Below are 10,832 nucleotides of genomic sequence, written 5' to 3'. Positions count from 1 at the left end.
AGCCAGATCATTTCACATGATACCATTAGAGAGCTTCTTGCAAAATTAGGTTAATCTTCATTGACTTAAATATTAAATATTTACACTTCACAACAAAAACTAGCAGAAAATGTTCATAATCTGTGATTACACCTTAATATTCATGAGACCTGTAAGGACATGAAGTTGTAGGTTCTTAATTTTTTTTAGAATGAAATTAGTCTGATTTGATGGTTACTGACCATTAACGACAATATAGAACGCCCTTACCACTTTTCTGTCTGGCTGAGATGGCAACAACCATGGAACTGAAATAATTATCCCCAAAAAAAACAATGAATGACATGACCACAGGGTTTGTCCATCTTTTTTGGAGTAATTTCAAGCTGCAAAACTGAGATAACTGGTTCCACCATACGTCTCAGATACCCGAACCAAAGAAACATACCAGTGTGGGATAATACAGAACCCTTGATAATATTCAACAACTAAAACATACATTTAGAACTGAACAGTGTTGCAGCAGGTCAATAATGCTGGCAGAACAGAAGGAAGATACTTACAGCAAAACTGAGCACATTTTTAAGCTTCTCCTAATATGAGTCCAACACAATTTCCTCCTCCTAGTCCAACTTCTTATTGTCCAGTATTCACATTGTCTATAATGATCTGAGTGTGATCGGGAATGTTTCCTGTTCTTACAGTGAGTTGCAGTTTGTCTGCTTTTCATTGGTTCATCATCCACCAACAAATATATGAAGGCTCTTTGGCGTATAGAAAAAAAATCATTTACACTGATTTGTATTTAGAGCACAATTTTTTGCAGTTTGGATGACGTTGTGATATTCCGCCAAGTCGTTTTTGTGACGCACTGCTACCTAACGGGTGTGGTTTCGGAAACTGACTATCACAGGATCCGTTACGCTCCAATGTCCTCAGAACTGGGCTCTAGACCACTTCTGCAAGCAGACCTTGATAAGATTCACCTAATCTTTCCCAAATACAGGAGTCAAACCAAGCGGACTCCGGACTCGCTCAGACTGTCTGGTATGGTACGGATAGCCTAGTGTGAGCTTTCTCCTTATAAACTGAAAACATTATGAAAAACCAATAGATCAAGAAACAAACCTGGAAAACAGACAGAAACCTTGAAACAAGCAAAATAAGCTGGGATGGACAAATACTGAGAGAAGTGTTGGCACAGGAGGAACAGTATGGTGGTCAAATGAGGGTAAGTGGGAACGGACTCTTCAGAATTAAAGGGATTGAAAGGAACTAACCTGCTATACCTGCTTTTATCACCAATATCTTCATAGATTTCAAACTAGTAGTTGATTTACAGAGGACTCAAGTTAAGAGTGTAAATTCCACGGGTCTGCAAATTGATTGAATTGCTTGTGCTGTTTGTTTAGGAGTTGTGGGTGATCAACTTAAAATGACTAGGGAGTTAATATCAGGCGTAAGCATTGGGATTTAAATGAATATTTAATATTGTTGTGGTTTTTTTGCACATTAAATCAGTGCAATGGAGAGTAAAGAATGAGCGAGATGCAGCCCTTGAAGATGGTCTGATATCTACCACACACAGTATTTGTTGTTTTTGATGTTACCAGCACTAAGGAGGGACACTCTGCGGCTCACCAGTCTGTCCCAGTGTTGATAATGGACAAAATTGAATCAAAGAATGTGACACTGGTACGGGTGAGGACTCTTAATGTCAGCTGCCCCATCGTGCAGCATCTGGGGCTTGTAGGTAAGGAAAAGTGGGGGGAATGTAGAAACGATGAAGAGTGAACTATTCATAAAAGAAATGCTCTCTGTAATAATGTGGTGTTTGTAGAGAAAGGGAAAGCAGAAAAATGCAAGTTATGTCTTTAACTCCCATAACTGGCTCCATATCAGCCTTTCACTCTTCCAGAAGCTTAAACATAGCAGCCTTAGATATGTGGTGTCTTTGTTGCTGTTTGTTGTATCGTTTCAAGTTCATACCTGTCTCTCAGACGTTAAAAAGTTAGATGCAAAAAACATTTACAGTTCTGCTTTATCTTTGATAAATCACGTTGATCTATTTGTGTCTATTACTCTCAGTTTTTGCGTGTTCTGTTAAAAAACATTGTTGCATATTTATCAAAGGAAAGCCCTTTTGAAAAATTCCACGTCATATTTTGTGGGTTCCTTAGACTCTATTTGACTTCAAAATAAACTGCAACATAATTTTGGCCACACTATGAAGTGTTGACTCCCACAAACATTGAAGTTGTCTTTCAAGCCTGACATTTTCACCTGATCAGCAAATTCATAGTTTGCTACCTGATATAGGCTAAGTCAGAGCCACCTTTCAATTCAATTCAATTCAGTTCAATTCAATTCAATTCAATTCAGTTCAATTCAATTCAATTCAATTCATTTTTTTTATATAGCCCAGTATCACAAAATCAATTACCTCATTGGGCTTCATGCCAGTATTTTACAGAAGCAGAAAGTCAGTCATAAAATATAAACAATAACTAATTGCTAAACTAAACATATTTTAACATAAGCTGCATATTTTCAGCATATCAAGCATATATACGAGAAATATGTAAATTATAGAAGACCCTTTTCACTTCCAGCTCATATTGTTTAACGGTAAAGCTGACAGCTGAGCTGAATGCTTTTAAAGCAATTTTCCATAAATAATAATAGGTACCCTAACCAATTGTAACCCCCCTGGTTGCAGGTTACGTTTCCTCCTCTTAGATTGTTCACAAATCAGAGTACAAATGTCAGCAGTCCTGCCTGCAGAACGCAGCAGCTCAGCTGCTTCTCCAAATTACCATGGATGATATTAAACGAGTTGTGGATTATTTCTCTGTCAACCTGGTTAAAGTTAGACAAAGGTTACAAGTACTTCAGTGAATGCTGAAGTACAAGCCAAAGCTAATGCTAGCATTAGCCAAAGCTAAGCTGCAGAAGATATTTTCTTACCAGTTAAAAGTTCCCTAAACTTCCACCCTTACAATATCCTAAACAGAGATAAAGTCAGACAATTTCAGCACGTTTGCCATTAAAGTCAAACTTATTACTGTTGTTATGTTTTCTACTGCGGTCAGTGAGCTGCTGTTAGCTCAGCTGTGGTTCTAACGTTTTCCTCTTTGTTTTTGCTCATATAACTGTGTCCGATCTGAGGGAAAATAAAGGTAAAAACAAAAAAATAAAATAATTAGCTAATACCGGTAAAATAAAAAAATAAAAAATGTTTGACATACATTTGTATTTTGATTTGTGGACGGTCTAAGAGACAAAGAAGAAAACAGGTACACAGGAAAATTATAAAATAAATACTTAACAATTTCCTATTACAATTACCTTCTATTATTTCCCGAAAACAGTGTTGAACAGCGTTCAGTTCTTTGTTTTCCCGGTCTAAATCCATAGATCGGAAGCTACATATCACGCTGACGGCCCTGTCACAGTGAAAAGGGTCTATTATAACTATTCCCCAAAACTTCATTACAGTAGGGGATCAGTATGTTAAATGTTCTCTGATTACTAGCTAGCCTGGCAATAGACCTATCCAAAGAGGAATGTTTTAAGCCTAACTCTGAATGTAGTTTAAAGATGAGTGAAAAATCATAAGGTCGGAGTATATAATGTTGCCTCAGTAAACAGAATTTTGTTTACTTCTCTTGAGTTACAAGTTATTTTACAAACATGTAATAAGTAGATGGATGGATGGATGGATGGATGACAGGAAGATGGGCGATGTATGCATAGATGATGGATCCATGAATGGACGGATACGGATAGAAGGATGAATGTCTTGTATTCTATCTGCTCCACTTTACCTTAAATCCAACAATATACAAAAAGGTTTTATAATTCAACACAAAGACTCCATTAAAACCCCCACTGTCTATAACCGCAAACCACCCCCCCAAAACTTTACTATTGCACCTGAACTCGAGATAGGGGATGATGGTTGGATGTACAAGTCCAAACCTAGCAGTTGCGCTTTGACCAAGCTCACAATCTCATCTACAGCCTGAAATTACTATCTGCATTTATTCAGCTTTTGTTCTGACAGAAGCATTGTGTCTTATTTTACGAATACAGGAAACCCAACAAAAGTATTATAAATACTTTAAGGAGGTTGTTTGGAAAACCTACAAGCAAAAGTCACTCTGTTCCAACCTTACATTAAAACTCACAGATTTATAATCCATCTGAAGGGATGGTAAAGGGAAAAAAGACACCTACACTCACTGGATTACCTGCTTTGAAGCCCGTCCCCCATTTTAAGCCCAGCCCAAACCCTCCTCCCCCTTCACCCCTAGCGTGTATAAATGTGTAGAGCCTAAACTTCGCTCCTCACCCTCATCACGTGGTTCTTGGCAGGGATGCCGTCTCCCCCCAGCACTCTAAAGACTTCTGGGAGATCTGGTTTCTGCAGCCATGCCCCGTCACCAAGCGGCTCCTCTTCCTCCTCCTGCTCTTCCTCCCCTCGAATGGCTTTCACACAGCAGCGGCCCGTCATTGCTGGGCCTCGAGGTATCGTCGCCTCCTCACCCAGTGCCTTTCTTTAGTTGTCCACCCCGCCACAGTAGACATACACACAAGAGTTATTTTGACCAAAAAAAGGCCAGAGAGGGCATTTTTCCTTCATTTTTATTGTCTGAATGTTTTTGATTTGTAAAGTGTTTTCTCAGATATCCCACAACTGTAATTTGTGAGTACAAAACACTTTTAACAGTAAATGAGCAGAGCTGACTTTTATGTAAACAGTATTGCTCCACAAAAACAAAGATGCTGACAAATAGTCATAAAAAACAAACATTGTGTTTCTGGACTTAAAATGGTCTGGGTGAATACTCAAATCTGATTGGCTGCTGGGTGTTAAAGCCCAACTAAAAAGGAAGTTCCATTCACATATTCCAAAAGTTCTATATCACTGCGCAGGCTTCTTTAAAACAAACTTTTCTTCATCTTCTGGACAAAAACAAGCAGTAAGAGGGGAACTTTCTCTCTGAACTGATGCATTATTGAACCTGTCATGACGCCTTAGCATTGAGATCGCTTCCCTTTGACGCTGCAGTCAGGGTCTGTCTGTCCAGCATCGGGTTCTCGTGTTATTGTGACGACAGGCCGCACCACCAATCAAATAGTCTGCTTTTGTGAAAAAGCGATCTAAACCGAAAAAATCAGGAATAAAATACTAAAAATCTATTGAATATTTGTTCCTTTTATATGTTATAAGCAGGTTAGTGTCCAACAAAGAGTGCATCTTCAGAAATGAATGCACGCCGTGGAAGCTTGAACTGTCCGACGGAAATTAATCTGCGTTAATAAATATTAACATTTTAGCTTTTTAAAATTAATTGCATGTGTTAGAACATTAATGTTGGCAACCCTAATAAAAACACACATTCTCCAGCCTAGGCAAGGTGTGTATGGTGTGTACTTAAAAGTGCATGTGCACATGATCAGTGTGGATGCAGTCAAACTGTTGAACAAAATTCAGCTAAAGAAGAAGAAACTGAAACAAACTTTGATGGAAATATGCGCTTAATGTGGGCATGGATGGATGGGTGGATGGATGGATGGATGGATGTAATAATAGATTCATGGATGAGTGGATGGATGGATGTAATAATAGATTCATGGATGGATGGATGGATGGATGGAATAATAGATTCATGGATGGATGGATGGATGGATGGATGGATGTAATAATAGATCTATGGATGGGTGGATGGATGGATGTAATAATAGATTCATGGATGGATGGATGGATGGATGTAATAATAGATTCATGGATGGATGGATGGATGGATGTAATAATAGATTCATGGATGGATGGATGGATGGATGTAATAATAGATTCATGGATGGATGGATGGATGGATGGATGGAATAATAGATCTATGGATGAGTGGATGGATGGATGTAATAATAGATTCATGGATGAGTGGATGGATGGATAGATAAAGGGAGGGATGGATGAATGGATCAAGGGATGGATATATGGATGGGTAAAGGGGGGAAGGATTGATGGATAGAGGGATGGGTGGATGGATGGATAAATGGATGGATAGATGGATGCACAGATGAATGAATGAATGGATACATGCATGTAATAATGGATGGATGGATAGGTGAGTGGATGGAAGGATGGATAAATGAAGAGAGGAAGGGAGGCATAGATGGATAATAAATAGATGGATTGATGGATACATGCATGTATTAATGGATGGATGGATGAATGGATGGAGGGAGGGAGGGATGGATGATGGATGGATGGATACATGCATGTATCAATGGATGGATCATGGATGGATGGATGGATACATGCATGTATCAATGGATGGATGAAGGGATGGATGATAAATGGTTGGACAGCAATATGGATGAATGGATACATGCATGTAATAATGGGTGGTTGGATGGATGTATGGATGGATGGATGGATGGACTACCTAAAGGTTTCTTAATGACTTAACCTAAATTCCAATAAAAATGGTCTTTAATGAACATACTTGCACTGAGACTCGCTTTGTTGCCACCAACCGCGTCCTGTCTTTATGCAGAAGCTCTCCCAGGTGTTCTTGTCACACTTGAAACTTAAGGCGTAAACCTTTTCTGTCCATGTTGATCAAGTCTGTTGTGTTGCATAAATCTCTACATTGACAGGAAGTTGGATCTCTGAAAAAAAATCTGTAAAATCAGTGGGCATCTAATCACAATCCCAAATCAAATCCCAGAGCTGATCCGATCATGCTACGATTTGATTGGTCAAGACCGCGTCAGGAAACTTCAGTCCCTTTCAAAGAAACATGACATGAGCAGAACACCAAACGACAAACTAACGCAGTGTTTGCTCCGTCACTCACACACACACAAACACTCAGTGAGATCATTTTTATTAATGTGCACACATTGTGTTTCGGTTTGTGTGTTTGTGTGGTTACAAGAGAAAGAGAGGGCAGACAGAGCCATCCATTCAGTGATTACAGTAAACACACACGCGTGTGTGTGTGCGTGCGTGGTCGGTGTGTATTGTCAGAGTGATAAATCACAGCAGACTCTAAGTGAATTAGTGCAGCAGCTTTAACTCTCCGTCCATCCATCCCTTCATTCTCCTTCCTTCAGCCACAAAATCAGCTGCTTCTTCTCCTCTTCCTCGCTCTTCCTCTCTCTCACAGCTCCATTTATCACAGCCCTTAATGAGTCCTCGTCCACTAACGAGCAATCAGACAAATGTTTGACCAATCAGGGTCTTAATTAGCCTAAAATAAAGAGGTGGAGCCACGAGAACAGAAGGAAAAGGAAAGAAAGTTTTAGGGCAATAATGAAGAAGAGGAAACAAGTGAAAATAAGGGGAAAAAAAAAGGTTTGGAATAGAGCAACCACATACAGGTGAAAAAACCGAGACAAGAGGCGGAGACTGCACCTGATTTGATTGACAGCTGTGAGGGAGGGGCTTCATGTTTGCAGTCATTGCTTCATCTGCTTGCTGCATTTGTCCTTTTCATACATTTGCATATACCTACACGTCTCTTTTGATAAACTTAAAATTTTGTCTTTTTTTACCCCACCACCACAGCGAGCCCTCACGCGCCCCCCTCCAGCCTCCACTTCTCTTCCTCCCCCATCCTGCAACAGCCGGGCTCCTATTTCTCCCACCCAGCCATCAGGTATCACCCACAGGAGACGCTCAAGGAGTTCGTCCAGCTGGTCTGCCCTGACTCCGCCCAGCAGGCCGGACAGGTGGGCTTCCTCAATGTAAGCACATGCACGTAACACATGCACACATATGTCTGAACTTTGTGATGGTGGGATTGCTGTGGAGAATCAGAGAGTACTGCAGTGTGTGTGCGGGTGGCCTTCTGTCTGCAGCCTGATAGTTGATATATCTGCGTCTAGACACCGAATCGATACAAGCTCCCCTTCCACACACACACACGTACACACATGCACTAACACTTACACACCCAAATATTTATGGAGTTAGATTCTTTTCATAAGTTTTTTGTTCTGTTGTAAAATGACACATCTGAATACTCACACAGAATGTCTGCATTAGTAAAATAAAACTGTAAGTGCAGAATCATTTAGTTCTTTGCAGTTCTAGTTTGTCCTTGTTTAAAAAGGGTCATAAGAAGGTTTAGCACACTTGCAGGCTGTCTTAGGACTTTTTTTTTCCAGCACAAACATGTTTTTCTCTTTGAGTGTACACATAGATCCACAGGCACAAACTCTACTTTCAACCTTGGACTTTTGGTGCAAATATTCTCTTTGATCTGATCAACCAATCAGCATCTTTCTCCTGTGAGCAGCCAGTCGTTCTTATTAACCAATCCCATTTCAAAGTGTTACACTGATTAATTACTGTCAGTATCATGTCATCATGAGAAACACACTGTCATGAGCACATAGCGTAGTGACGTGATCATCTCCTGAACGAACAAAGGAACGCTGTCAGACAAATCATTCAGACTGGGCGCGCAATGGCGCAGGCCGGGTTAAGCTTGGGCTCTAAAATGCTGACTGATATTTGCGTTTGTTGCACTAAGGTTGGATTCTTGGATTCTGCAGTATCTTGAGATTTGGTAAACTGAACCGCCATCCACATTGTGTCCCAAGAGTACAACTTGCCAGAATCACTGTCTGTGAACCACCTGTGCCTTTAAAAATGCACACTGCACGCTCATCTGTGCACTCACCGCTCCTGTGTCAGCGAGAAATGGTCCGACGGTCAATTGAGCGGAGACTTCCCAAAGTTGCACAAGAACATTTTACAGATTTAAGAACTTCGTAAACACAAAAGGTGCACCAGATTATTAGGCGCACAGGTTTAGGCTTTTAGGTGCGTCTTATGGTGCAGAAAATATGGTATACATGTATAAACACAGTCACACTCAACATCTGTGCACACACACATAAAACACACACACTGTCTGGTTGTTACAGGATAGTTTTGGAATCATGATTATCTTATGTGTTTTGTTGGCTCCGCCCCCTTCTTCAGCCTAACGGTAGCTCACAGGGGAAAGTCCACAACCCCTTCCTGCCGACGCCCATGCTGCCTCCTCCTCCGCCGCCCCCCATGGCTCGTCCTGTCCCGCTGCCTGTTGACGCCAAGCCACCCTCCACCTCATCCACTGAGGGTGGAGGCAACTCCCCCACCTCCCCCAGTAAGTTCACAAACACTCAAGGAAATGGACCCAAAGTCTTCTCAGGCTTAACCAATCCTGACCCTTCCATCCACCTGTTATCTATCTTCCTGTTTGTAGCCTACTCCACCCCCACCACGTCTCCAGCTCAGCGGTTCGTCAGCGTCGGGCCTCGGGACCCCGGCTTTAACATCCCTCAACAACCACAGGTATGCGAAGCACCTGATCTCCAGCTGCTCCATGGGTCCCACATCCATGGTTGTATTCTCAAGTGGGATCATAGTTTTCGCTCTGTTTGTTGGTTCTGGGTAACAGAAGTCTGTAAATGCGGATGGATGACTTGAAGAAAATGATGTAGGTGCCACATCAGGAATCTAAAGAAGCAGAAATCATTAAAAAAAAAGTTTAAAATGTCTGCTGGGTAAAGCTGGTGCAGTGAGGAACTGCAGGTGATGATGAGGACAAGCAGACCTGACCACTTTACCTCTTCTTGCATTTTTCTATCCATGAGCAGCTAAAGGAACTGGATGATTTTTCCAGGCTGTTTGGTCCACTGTTTCAAAGGTAACCAAACCCTAAATCAAGTTTTTTTGTCTGTTGACTTCTATAAATGGACCTTTAAAAATTCTGTCTGTTATTCACTGCCCAATATACTTGCTTAATTCTTAAAAAATATATTCAAAAACAGTCAGTGTGCTGCCCCTACAGGTTGAGTAGAGGTATTACATTTGAATTTCGTGATTGGTCAAACATGCAATAAGTCCCACATCATTTAGAAGTCCCTCTTCATGACCTGCAGCTCCAGTAATGATAACTGTCCTGTTCCCCACCCCTCTGACTGGATTTTCACATTTCAGCAGTGGGTGGAGTCAGTCTCCAACTTCCCTGTTTGGTTACCCTTTAAGCTGTTGTCACATCTCAGCGTCAGAACCACAATCATTTACAGTATTACTTCACGATTCACAGGGAAATAGTGGTTTGTCTTAACTATTACAGTAATTTGTTCAGATAAAAAGCTGGAATTCTATTAAACTTTTACAAATTGTGTAGCTTTAAGAAAAAAATCACTGTGGCAAAAGAGCATGTTAGCTAATGCTACATTCAAGTATACTCTAAGGTTAATTAAAGCGACTACACTGTTAGGTACAACTCAATGGCCTAGAAACCACAGACCAGAAATATTACTGTTTTTTTTGGAGGGAAGTCAAGATATTAAATTCCAAAAAGTTGTCTTTTCTTGTTACTCCTGACAAAGAGATTCTGGTTCTGACAACAATTGTAAATGTTGGAATCTTTAAGTTTTTTGCATGTAATATTTATGTTGTTGGTGCTGCAAGGGGGTTGTTGTTAAACCAAAGATAAGCTCGGATTGAAGAAAGCAGGGGATAGTGATGAAATGTCAGCACTTCAACTCAACTTTGACCTTCCTGCATTGCTGGTTTTGGGTTTTACTGGTTTTCTCTTGCATCTCTTTCTTTTAACATGTCGTTTTATCTTTTATTGGTATAGAAAAAAGTAAAAAAAAACAAAACTCATCCAATATGAAAAACTACATGTTCTGCTTAATGTCTGTGTGTGTGGCCCTTCAATGACTGAAGATCTTTCACTCCAAATAGAGCTAAGAAGTGACACGTATGGGTTGACTTGGTTTTCATTCTCCTCAAACTTAGATTTAATAGTGATTGATAATTCATGTAAGAG

At 40.5% G+C, this 10,832-nt stretch overlaps 1 protein-coding gene across 8 annotated transcripts in view; it reads left to right on the top strand.

Moving 5' to 3' along the window:
- Positions 1–10,832, top strand: part of nfia (nuclear factor I/A) — a 124,579-nt gene that overhangs the window by 97,206 nt on the left and 16,541 nt on the right. For 4 of the 8 annotated variants that reach the window (XM_024258824.2, XM_024258823.2, XM_036211442.1 and 1 more), the window contains 3 exons: positions 7,562–7,740; positions 8,987–9,152; positions 9,252–9,340. In XM_024258824.2, the coding sequence (XP_024114592.1) occupies positions 7,562–7,740; positions 8,987–9,152; positions 9,252–9,340 (434 nt within the window). Of the gene's footprint in view, positions 1–4,356; positions 4,510–7,561; positions 7,741–8,986; positions 9,153–9,251; positions 9,341–10,832 lie in introns of all 8 variants that reach the window. The other 4 variants (XM_024258821.2, XM_036211441.1, XM_024258822.2 and 1 more) reach the window with 2 other exon arrangements.

The sequence above is a fragment of the Oryzias melastigma genome, linkage group LG4 (genome assembly GCF_002922805.2).
Source record: "Oryzias melastigma strain HK-1 linkage group LG4, ASM292280v2, whole genome shotgun sequence".
Classification (NCBI taxonomy): Eukaryota; Metazoa; Chordata; class Actinopteri; order Beloniformes; family Adrianichthyidae; genus Oryzias; species Oryzias melastigma.
Note: the sequence above shows the minus strand (reverse complement) of the source record. Positions and strands in the feature narration are given on the sequence as shown.